This window comes from Aquila chrysaetos, chromosome 5, assembly GCF_900496995.4.
Source record: "Aquila chrysaetos chrysaetos chromosome 5, bAquChr1.4, whole genome shotgun sequence".
NCBI lineage: Eukaryota > Metazoa > Chordata > Aves > Accipitriformes > Accipitridae > Aquila > Aquila chrysaetos.
In genome coordinates, this window is record NC_044008.1 from 63,139,384 (window position 1) to 63,151,847 (window position 12,464).

General features: G+C 46.6%; 1 protein-coding gene across 6 annotated transcripts in view; it reads right to left on the reverse strand.

Moving 5' to 3' along the window:
* Positions 1 to 12,464, reverse strand: part of MYOCD (myocardin) — a 263,251-nt gene that overhangs the window by 19,012 nt on the left and 231,775 nt on the right. For all 6 annotated transcript variants that reach the window (XM_041123914.1, XM_041123913.1, XM_030016296.2 and 3 more), the window contains 3 exons: positions 9,759 to 9,824; positions 4,677 to 4,732; positions 8 to 83 (listed from right to left, as the gene is read on the reverse strand). In XM_041123914.1, the coding sequence (XP_040979848.1) occupies positions 8 to 83; positions 4,677 to 4,732; positions 9,759 to 9,824 (198 nt within the window). The remainder of the gene's footprint in view (positions 1 to 7; positions 84 to 4,676; positions 4,733 to 9,758; positions 9,825 to 12,464) is intronic.

A 12,464-nucleotide genomic window follows, 5' to 3' on the forward strand; every position in this document is an offset into this window, starting at 1 on the left:
GTCTTACCTTGTAAAATGTGCATATTGACCAGGTCTGATCGCTCAGGCCTGCTTCTGATCTTGTGCTTGAGATAATCTTCAGTCTGCAGAACACAAATGCAGAGAGTTACCTGGCTAGAGCAGCAATGAGGTACAGAGAGCATCTGCCCCTGTGCCATCCCATGGTTCTTTTGAATTTATTACAAGTTGGGTTGAGCGGGCTCTTAAATGGAATTATTTTTCACTCAGACACTGGCTTGTTCTTGGGCAGTTCTTCAGAAAGGGAACAATGTGCATGGAGCTGCTGTCTGTTCACTATACCCACTCCTAAGATGTGTCCTTTCCAATCTCCCTTGGGCTTCTGATGCCTGAAGTATTACGAGAGCTCATGGGAAGGATGAGACCTATTCACTGGGAGTGGTGGATCTGCTCCTAGCTTAGCATAGCATGTAGCCTTTGAGAGTTGCACCAAGGCAGCTCCAGAGTGTACCATTAGCAATGGCTTCTGTGGGAAGCCTGACACTCTGGGGTGAGATGTAAGGCTGAGCAAGTCATGAAGACACCCAGACTCTCTACCCAGGTCAGCCACAAGGCTTAGCCTTCCTGCAGTCCTGCAGCTCCTGTGCTCTGTGGTTCCTCACCCCAACTATGATGTGGGGTTGGGAAAATCCACTTTACAGATCACTGCACAGAGCTTGTGATGAACATGGTCCTGGAGCCTTGTGTCAACTTCCTAATGGCTTTAGGAACAGAAAGGCGTGCAGAGGTATAATAACACCATCCACTAGAGAGAGCCAAGGAAGTCAGTATTGAGGGCAGCTGACCTCAAGAATACAAATATAAGCTTATCCCCTGCTGAAGAAAAGCTAGAGCACAACTTGGACAAATTATTAGCTGTTTGCTAAGTTGAGATGCAAGAAGAAATAGTACCAAAAAATGTACATAGTTCAAAGAGCTTAAATCTTAAGGATAAATATAAAAGAACAGTACAAGCAGCTGGAGCAAAACTAGAAAACCCATAGTACAAAATGTACAGTATCATGAGAAAAAGATTTTATAAGGACTTCTGGAGCCAGGACAAGGCAATGGAAAGTGCTGTCTGTGTTCCATAAACAGGAGAAATAATTGTGAATGCTGCTGAGATGGCTACAGGATTTAATGCCTTTTTAAACCATCCTCAATAAAAAGATAAATGGCTATTTATCAATCAGATGACTAAGCCAAGAACCTTCAGCAACAAAAGAGAAGAAGCTCTAGTTATCGGGTTGGAGAACAGGTTGGAGAATACTCAGATGAGTTAAATGTTCCGAAACAGTTTGAGATACAGAATGCTATAGTAATAACAACTATCTGTGGGTCTCCAGGAAACTGGGCAAGGGAGAGCATAATTTCTTGCTTTAAAAGAGATGGAGTGAAGAAACCAGGAAATTATAAACCAGTCAGCAAGTTACTGGACCAAGTAATCAAACAATCTATAAATTGATTTTGAAGATAGCAAGGAGGTGAGTAGCAGCCAAGATGGATTCATCGAGAACAAACCATATGACACCAACCTAATTTCCTTCTATGGAGAGATGACAGATTTCTGTTACAGGAATAAACAATGAATGTCATGTAGCTTGACTTTAAGCATGTTTTGACAATATCTCACATGGCTTTCTCATATGTAAGCCAGAGAAATTTGGTCTGGATAAGACTAAAATAAAAAAGGAGCATAGCTGTGGGTCACCAGAGGAATTAGGAATGGCTCACAGTCTAAACAGAAGAATATATCAAATCATGTTACACAGCAATTTTTCCCACTAGTCAACATATTCATTAAAGCCTTGGATGATAGAAGATATACTGCTTAACTCTGAATCATTCAAGGCTAACAGATTACAATGCAGCATGATTTGGAGTAATTGAAGAAATGATCTGAAATACATTTGATAAAATTTCAAGAAGACATTTGGAAAGGACTGCATTCAGGTCACAGTTAGCCACAGCTAAACCAGCTGATTAAGCACTGGGGTGGATGAAGACTTAATCCACCAGAGATCCTTCTGTAGTGGTCACTGGACAGTGGCCTTAGGCAGAAATTAGTTACTTCATAAATAGAGAAAAAAACATAAAAGGATCTGGAGAATCTAGTGATCAGCAGCGGAACCACATCCCTAGACCAGCAGGCAGCTTTCTAGAAGACAAAACAAAGGATGTCAGATGGGCCCTAGGAATAGCAAAGCCCTGTTCTATGCCCTGCATCTGAAAGGGTCCATGGGAAGGGTCTGGACAACAGCTACAGAAATCATTATTGAACCAGAGGTGGGATCAATGAGAAGACACTGAAGGGAGGAGAGGTTGGTCAGTCCAGGGGTAAGATGTCTATAGGGAAACAGGATGCAAAATACTTTTTAGAAGTGCTACAAGAAAAAAGATAAACAGTTCTGCATATGCATGCATATAGGAGAAAAAGTAATGGGCTTAAACTTCAACAGAATAGCTTGAGCTGGGAATTGGGGGACAGTTGCTAACAGAACAGGTTAGAGAGCACTGGAACATGTTGCTGGGGGGTGGGATGTCTGTCAGTGGTCACACAACTGTCCGGAATGACCCAGATGGGGCTGTTCTGCTCTGGGGCAGAGGCATGACAGCTGTCCCCCACAGTCCCTCCCTGCCACACTTGTTGGGGTGCTGGGAGTAAGTGCTAAAGCCCTGCTGAGCCAAACTGCCTCAGGAAAGTCAGCCTGTTCTCTGTCCTCCAATCCAGCAATCTATTACAGGACATTGACTTCAAAGTCTGCTGCACTGGCTTGATGCCAGCCTCTAACATAGCCAGTGACATGTTTAAACAAATAATAGACATTTTATTTACTGAAGTCTTTACAATTCCTTACCCTTCCCCCCATATTTTTCCCCCAGCTTATTTTCACCAACACGATCACTTGCTTGGACCATGTGTAGGTTTGCCTGGTTCCTGTGCCAGGTCAGAGCAGGCTGGTGTCTGCACCTGAGTGCAGTTAAATTCACCTAATGCATTTCCAGGTAATCCTCAGATCAGGTCCTGACTTTGGCTAAGCTTGAATTGCTGTCCTGCAGATGTGGCATTGTTCATGTTGAATCCAGCATTCACACTGCGTTAGCCTGACTTTCTGCTGTGATTTCAGTTCCCTTTGACCTTTGCTGTTTATAAGCTGCATTTGTGTCACTGGGGTGCAAATGATAGAGAAAGACTTCAGATGTGGGGATTTTTAGCATCAGCTGAAGCAGAAGAGCTTTCAAAACACATGAAAGCAGTTATTGTTATCTGCTTTCTGTTTGCAGAACTTCAGCTGGGAGGAATATGAGCTAAACAACAAATACCGTTGAGTAATTATCTGGAAACAGCCACTGGTCCTTCCCTGTCACAGCTCTAAGCAGGGCATCCTTGCAAAGGAGTATATGTTTGTTATGGACTGTGCTCATTAGTGTCTTCATTAGCATGCTCTAAAAATGCATGCAGTTTGGGATAGACTAGATCATCCTTCCCTTTTCCCCAGGCAACTAGCCAGTGAAAGCTTTTGAAGAGAAGGACAAGGAGACAGAAATGTATACTTAAACTGTAAAATATATGACACTTCAAGGATACTTTGGATTGCTTGAAATTTTGTAAGCATACTAATTTTTCAGAGTCATATTGTGTTTCTTATGCTAGCCATTTATTACCGCAGGAGAGTTGGGCAAGCGATTGGAGTGTGTTTAAGTTCAGAAGAGCACTTCTCCATATTTCACAATCATTCTTCCTTGCAAAGGTCCTTTTCCATGTGAGTGCAAGCATGTTCTGCAGATTAATGGAACAAACTCTTGTGTTCAAGAACAACCTGCATGACTGATTGTTCCCTTTTCTGTGGACACCCCTCCAGTTTGGTCAAGGCTGGATGATGGGTGCTTGGAAAACTGGTGTGAAAACCGGTGTGATTTCCCCAAAATCAGGTAAATCGCATCACAGAGTTTCAATGTGTTCTGGAAATGGCTACTTATCTTATCTCTGCCTTCAGCAATATTTAGGGAAGCCTGAGTGCAGTTAGATAATGGGGCTGGCCCACTTAGCCCCTTGGATGTTGTATGTCGTAATGGCCAAGCTACACTGCTGAGCTAAAAGCCAGGCTCCTGTCTGATGACAAGTGTGAGCTCCCTGGGGACTCACTCCGGGTGACAGAGGGCATCTGCATTCCTCCTGCACACTTGCTAAATAGTTAGGCTCCTTCAGTCCTGTTTGCTGCTGGCCCTGCTCTAACCCCGCTGACTAGAGCAGGAGTGGAGAGCAGGCAGCAGAGTGAGGAGTGGGCTGTGGACCTGGCCCAGAGAGGAAAACAGCCCTTCAGCTGGTTGGATGTCTACTGGAAGGACTGCCAATGCCATGCTGAACTACACCCTGCCCACAGTCTCTTGTAAAACCCAGGAGCTGTTGTAAAACCCCATAGCTCAGGGCACAGATGGTCCCTCTGCCCTTTTAAAACTTCCCTGCTTGGAGAAGGGTGCTCCAGATAATTTGTGAACCGTGGCTTGGCCCGACCATGTCTGGAAGAAGGGGAGACACCCTGACCCTCATCCTTGGCCACAGGGCCTGAATTGAGGATGCCAGAGGAGGGGACAGTGGTGGAAGGTGCTTTCAAAACCCCACAACTCATGCAAAGCGAGCCCACGTGTTCCCTCATCGGGGTGGCTGCAGGAGTTACCTTGGCTCGCTCCAGACTTTTTCGCTGTTCATGGAATGCAGATGGGCTTTTCAGTGCTGCAACAGGAAAGAAAGAGGAGCAGTCAGCACAGGAGTGGAAGCAAGCAGCCACCAGGATATTCAGCAACAGCATTTTAATGAGTGCTATAAAAATAGCAACACAAACTAGCCATTCTCTTTATTGCGCTGACTAAAAATAACCCAGGAAAGCTCTGGGAAATCCCATGCTCTCAGCCAGTCCATGGCAAGAGAGCAGGGGGGATGGAGAGTATGGGTTTGCTCAGGAGGCACATGGGGAGGGAGGGGGTGCAGGCTTTGAAACTTAGTGCTCTGTGGGACACGTCAGAGAGCAGATGAGGCTTTTCCCTGGAGTGCTTCCTACATGTCGTGAAAGGCACCACAGCCCCCAAAGACAGATCTGGGAAAAGCAACAACCTGAGAGGGGATCTCACCTGCAAGTAAAACCTGCAGGTGACTGAGGCTTGAGGCCAGCAGAAAAACAGAAAAGACCTGCCTCACTTCTTGGGGTCATGTGGGTGCAGCCTCCAGCGAGGGTATTTCAAGGCAAGGCCCCGGAACTGGGGTCCTTTGTCCCTCTTCCATCGCTGACTACCCCTCCATCTCTCACTGTGCCTTTGTCCTGTCCCCTGCCCAGAAGCACCTGTGTGACATGGGGCCTCCCTGGGCAGGCAGCTGCCCAGCCAGGTACCAGGTAGTAGACTATGCCCTCAGCATCTCCTGACACCAAGGAGGATTAACCCAGAGGGGGTCCCAAAAAAAGGCCAATGATCCCTGGCTCTTGGACCAGTGAGCACCAGTCCCATGGAGCAGTCTGTATTGGAGTCATGGATAACCTTGCACATTTCCTTGTTTACTCTGGTTCAGTAGAAATAGGAGCAGAATTTGTATGGTGAAGGGGTTAATATTTCTCAGATTCTGCAAAAATTCTTTTCTGGCTGTGTAAGCGGACAAAATTAACTGTTCCCATTGGGACAGGGAAGGGGAAGGTGTCCTGACCCACAAAAACAGTCTGCTACAACCCTTTGTTTGGCAAGAGGAATTCCCTTTCCGTCTTCTGAATGGGATCCAATAAGGATAGGAATTATTTTCACACAGGACATGTTATCCTCCATCAGTCTAGAAGAGGATGAAGAGAAGACTGGGGGCAGCTGGGACATGTTTGGGGGACCTCTGAACTGGCTTTTCGTAGGCAACACCTAGGGCAATCCCCATAACCTCCAGTGAATCACAGTAAAACACAGAAGGCACATTCCTGCTCCTAACATTTGGAAAGCGAACATACAGACAAGCTAGTGTTACTGTGCCATGCTCCGGTGAGCAGCCAAAAGGACTAGTGACAGCTGGTTTAATCAGAAGCAAAATAAAATGGTGCACACAAGAAAAAGAAGTTAGCAAGAGAGATGACTTTTACAGCCCTGCTCACTGTGAAGTACTGACATTGGGAGTGTGCTATGGGCATTGACCAAACGCCGTGCTATTCAAGAGGAAAATGTTTCAGAATTTAGTCATTTACCAAGATTTTTGGAGGAATTATGTGGATGCTGCAGCTTGTATTAGTCTGCAAAACAAATAAAGACATCTCTAGCACTAGTTATTCAGACAACTTGTCAGGGGATAACATGTCAGCTTGAAATGGCTGAGGGCCTGGAGGCAACAGGGCAGAGCTGCTGTGCTTGGTGTTGATAATCTTGGAACTATTGCGTCTAAGGTTTCAGTTAGAGGATGAGGTGGTCGCTACGTACGGCAAGAGGGTCTTTACTTCAAGCACAGCTGTTTCTGCAGCCCATCGCAGTAGGGGGAACCTTGCCTTGAGGAATCCTTGAATCCTGCAAGCTGCCTCCCCCTCCTTTTGGGTAGGTGAGCAGGATCTGGCTGGGGTCTGGGGCAGGCATCTGTGCAGGTCTAAAGAGAGGGTTCATCCATGCTCAGCCCTACAGCCTGCCTTTCTGCAAGTGACCCCACATGCTCTTGATTTAAAATGCTTTTCCTGGGTCTGTACCAGTTTCACTAGGACAATAAAACTGCATGTGTTGTTGCATGAACTGGAAACTTCCTACTCAGCGAGCCTGAAGAATGGGGCAGACTCTGCTCTCGCCTGCGCTCCTATGTATCAGGAGCGTGGCAGTGTCTCAACGAACTTGGATCTCCCCTTGCTTTCAGAGGATCCTCCACAGAGTCACAGGGCTGGAGGAACTCAGAGGCTGCTCTTGCCTGCCAGTCTGCACCTGTCTTTATTTGCAGAGGTTTTTCAGTATTGTTGATTGTTTTGCCAGCCAGTTGTTCAATTTACAACCTGAAAACATCTGACAATCAGAGTCCAGCTTTGAACCTGGAGTCTTGTGCAATGCTACTGCTCCTGAGCATCTTGCTTTAGGCAGTTTCCTGCCTTCTCCAGTGATGGGGCAATCTGAAGGCTTCGCATTTCTTAGAGGAACATCTAAGGGAGTGTGAACAGAGCTCAGGTATGCAATGGCATTAATCTTTTCCAGTCAAACCAAACGCAGACTGGGCTTTGGTAAGGATATTCATCTCACTGCGCTATGCTCAGGTAACACTGATACTTCTCCCTGCCCTATTCTCTTGGATACCAAAAAACAGCCAGCTTCCTAGGACTTACTCCAATGTTTCACACTTACTGTGCTATAGCTGCACTGCTGAACAGCTCAGCAGGCTCTGCATATAGTCATCAACTCCCCTTCCTACAATGGTTTTCACAAGCCCTCAAATCTTTTATCCAATGCTATTCTGTTACTCTGATCTTCCATCTCTCTTTCTGGTCTCTGTATAAAAGGGATCAGCTAGAAAAACAAAGTTTCTCTGTCCTGGGATTATATCAGCAGAAAATGATACAATGGGTTGAAAGCAAACCTTGTGCAAGATGTGATGTGCAATGTGGGATTAAGTGCATGCTCCAAGCCTGGTACTAAACCTGACTCTCACCATGGAGACCAGCAATGACCATCTTTTCTCTTTCCAGAAGGGCTATACTCAACCACTGTGGGTTACAGACATATGGGTTTATTTCTCGCCCTCCTCCAATGCATGTGAACAGAGATCCTGTCCCAGTGCATATCCTAGACCCCACCTCACCTGCTGGTCCTCAGAGCCAACAGGGCATGGGAAGACTTGTTTTTCATAAGGAATGACTGCACATGCCCAAGCAATGGGGGGAAGCTGGCTGGGGCTCCCACGTATTAAATGTTAACATCTGACTCTTCCTCCTGAGGTCAAATTCAGCAGTTAAATTCTGCAGGTTTGTTTTTATAATGGCAAAAATGCCTTTTCTTCTATTACTTTTAGCGAGTGAGCTGTGCTCAAGCTTTCCCAAATGGCCTTCTTGGACAGAAACCAGACTGCAGAATGTCAGCCTAGAAGTGCAGAATGTCAGCCTGGGAGTGCAAAGAAGCCGTAAGTAACAGGAAAATAGCCTTCAGTTGCCATCAAATAAATTTGTCTTAATATGTGGTCGGCAATGTGTAAGGTTTTAAATGTTAGGTGCCATTTGTAAAAGTGCAGTCCCATGCACTCAGCCTTGCAGAGCAGTGTCAGGTATGCAAACCTCTCAGTTGGCACTACTGCTCCATACATGTGCAATGGGGTGTCCTGCACCTTATTTGAGTGTGCCCACTTTTACAGAGTGGACTTAGCAGTTCAGGAGATGTTAAACATATTTTTGGCCACTGACTGTATTGCCAGTGCTTGCAATACTGTAACAAATGTCACAGTATTTTGCTTAAAGCTCCAACTCCTGGAGTCCTGTGATTAAAATGCTTGCTCTTTGGTGACAGGCAGCATAAAATCTGAACCCTTAAAGAAATAAACAGAAGAAAAATGGAAAGAGCATGCATTTAGCAGTCTTAAAACCATGTGATCATTTTGACAGTCATGATTTTTATCATCCTGCTCAAGTTTTCTTAATGCTTGATGCTGGTAATACTGTATTGAGAAGGTGTCTGTTGCTGGCTACATTGACACAATCCTCTAGGAAGGCAGCTGCATGAGAAGGGCAGAGGGATGTACAGGGTGCAGCAAGCAGTGCTAGAGCCATGCTCTTAGTAAGTTGTTGTTCTGCTGTTTAGACAAGAGCTGCATCACAGTCTTCAATGTTAGCCAGAAGAGGTAAAAGTGACACAGCCTTTGGAAAGCTGTGATCTTAGCAGTGAACCCAAGGGGCCCTTGATGACACAGAAAGGTTAATCCTCTACCTGCATCCCGGATAATCAGAGATTCATGCATGGAGCCTGAGCTAGGTCAGGATGGAGTTATCCATTGAGCAGGGCTGATGTCCCAACATCATTTCTCCGATAGTGCTACAGGTTTCATGATGCACCTGCAGGTGCAGAAGGGGCTCATTTTCTTTCACTTACTTTCTGGGCTTTAGCAACTGGCTTTCTGATGCTGAATGATTGTCCTTCAGGCTTGAATGACAGGTTAGCAAGGATGAATGTGGTCAGAGAGGGGAAAGCATGGACATAATTCATCAGTCTGCAGCAAGCAGGTCCAGGTGGGGTTTCACTGGCTTCAAGTGTACACTGAGAGTTCTGCCCTGTGTGGTCCTGGCTGGGCACAGGCACAGATCTGGATATGTCTCACTCATCCAGGGGCTGCCTCTCTGCACTGGGGCCAAGGCAGTTAGCCGCCTCTTCCTTTTTCCAGAGGTTCCTGGCTTTTACAGGAGGACATGATATTCTCTGCCCTTGCCTATGTGAAGAGCTTTGCGAGTCTTCTGCTTGGAGCTGGATATTTTTGTCCTGCCACAGTGACCTCTGGGACAGGGAGCTATGCACCTGAATTTTTGGATGGTGTAAGCTAAGCATCTCTCCTGACTTCAGTTTAAGCAGCAGCATTATAATCTGTGTGGCAAATGCTGGGCACCATTGTATAGCACCAGGGACCATAGTATCTCTACAGGGCAGGAAGCAAAGTTCCCCTGGTAGGAATCTGCTCAGAGCTGAGTGGGTCTGAGCAGGCAGCTGGTGCCACACAGTGCCCCAGCATACCCAAGACGAACACAGCCCCTCTGAGCCACGAGTGGGTGAAAAAGGCAGAAAAAGATACTCACGTGGCATGATGCCTTGGTCTGCCAGCTGCTCACGGGTCCTTCTCTGCTGAAGCCGTAGCTGTAAAACTGAGAGAGAGAGAATGTCAGGAAAAGATGCAGGATTTTGCTGAGGTACTAATACATCTATCAGAGACAATGTGTCAGGGGGTCTGTGTGTGGCACAGAGATCTGCACTGATCCCTGCTGCTGCTGGACCAGCCTTGGTGCAGCAGTGTGCTCCAAGCCAAGGAATACTGCCATGGAGGAGATGCGTAGCCTGCACTGACCCAGTCCTCACTTTTGCAGATAGATAAACAGGGCAGGGCTGTTTCTGGTGCAGGCAGTGCCCTAGTGCCTGGGACAGACTGATCCCTGCCCGGCACCTGTAATAACAGCCTCAGGTGACCATGGCTTGAGCTCAAATAGTTGCTCAGCTCTGAGCTCTGAAGCTGGGAGGTCCTCCCTTGCCCCAGCACTGTGGGTTGAGTAGAGTTTTCCAACTCCATCTCCCTCCTGAGGGCCTGGCAGCACATTTCCAGCCCTGCAAGGCTCAGCACTGGATGTAGATATACTTACTGTACCAAGGGGGATGTAGATAATGTGGTGAGGAGAGATTAGTGCCATCTCTGTATTAATCCACTGCTCCAAGGACATGCAATCTCCAGTATAACTTCTTTTTGGAAACAGTGCACTGACAGATGGGAATGAACCACTGATCAGGGTCACTAAGTGGCTTAGCAGCATGGCCTCACCTACAGAGCATCGATTAGGCATCTAACAAAGAAGCACCTCTCAGTATTTACAGCACGTAACGACAGCCCAACATACAACTGCAGCCTGCCTTCTGCAAGGTTACAAACCCCTGCATGGCCCAGGACTGCACAAGTTAATTCATCCCATCACTCAGGTAACCCTGCCTGTACTTTGAGTTAGTAACTTATTCTACACTTTTGGTTTTGCAAATTTGTCTTCAAGAAGACAGACACTTGTATCACAAGGTAAAACATAAAACTCACTTCCATATTTTCCTGCTGGAAACTCAGTACAGCTTGCCATGAGGACATATATGTTTCAGCAGTCACAATATAACTGCATGCATATCCCCTGGCTACCAGCACAGCCCCAGACTGTATCGCCTTAGCTGCCCAGAGAGAGCTGGTATTGGAAGGGGAAGAGAGGGAAGAACAGCTGTTTTGTCCTCAGGAGCAACCTGCTGAGCTCTGCCAACAGCTCATGTCTACAACGTAGCTTCCCTGGGATGTGGGATGGAGCTGAATAATAATCCCTTCCAGAGGAGTCCCCAAAGCACAAGGCTTCCTGAGATGCCATTGCTTGTGACTTTTCCATGTCCTCTGTACAAACCACGTCTCACATTCAGAGCAAATGTTTAGTGAAGGCCCCATGTGGGACAATGATCTCCTGCCAAATTCCAGCACTTCTTAGGGCACCAAAGATAGATTCGTGCTGTGAGGGAAGAATGTAGCCTTCAGTACCTGGTAAAGTCTGCATGTGTGCTGTTCCCCTTATGCCAGCGTGAAGCTGGTGGCTACAAGTCACTGCCAAACCTTGCTGCCAGGGAAGTCTGTAGCCCTCTATTGCCCCATGGCACCACCCCCAGTTGGTGCTGGTTCTGCTCATGGACACAGATTTAGATGCTTGCACTCTAGGTATCTGCATCCCCTTTGCAGGAGTCATTGCCCTCAGGGAACCTCAAAACCAAATTAGACTGTCCATGCTTTAGGAATGCCTGTCTTTCCTCCTTGACTATAGAGGCAGTGTAATGGTAACCATCTCTTGGTAGGTATCTTACACAGGGTGAGGTGAACCCCACTTTGTCTGTGTAGAACGTTCTCTGTGACTGGTCACAATATTGAAGAACCATGCAGAGCTTTGCACTTTCCCTGAGGAAGATATGTATCTTTATGGAACAGGTGAGCTGAGGGAGGTCAGAGACTGCTCAAGAATAAAGATTTGTAGTTCACCCAAGAATGGTTCTCTACTCTCCTAGGTCCTGGTCCAGTGTCCTGGGCATTAGAGCATCTTGCCTTAAACTGAGGCAATTTACACACAACATGCCATCATCAAACAGAAATTGGGGATAGCAAAGGCTTCTACAGCCACATACAACACCCTGCCAAGGACACATCAGTCTGCCCCATCTAGCTGTAAAATATCCCAAGTGAGGATGCTCCATCACTTCCCTTCACAGCTCCCACATATGCCAAACTATTTGCACCATTTCACTCCAACTTCCGACACAGCCAGACCAAGTGATATACCACATCCACATGATCAAGGGGGATGCTATCAATCAGGTGACTGTGCATTCAAAGCCCACATTCTCTGCTGCTTCTGCTTATTTTATAGCCCTTCCTAGCACACAAATAATTTAACAGTCTCAGGGTGCAGTCAGCTGTCAGCCAGGCCTGTTTAAAGAAAAAAGGAGATATTACAAGTTCCCTTGAAGCATAGTTTGGAAGGTGATGACGATTTCTAGTGTGGTGGCTATAAGATTCAGCATCTGCCTTGATGCAAGAAGTGCTGAAAATGTGTAGGTTTTACTGCCATAATTCTCCCTTTGCTTGGGTGCAGAGTAGCACTCAGAAACCCAGATTTCCCAGATCCTACTGCCTTCCAGCAAACAGTGCACAATCTGAGGGAGCCTACCCTGCTGATAGACCATCACAGAGGGGACCTGATATTATTTAATGATAATTTTGTGCAGGG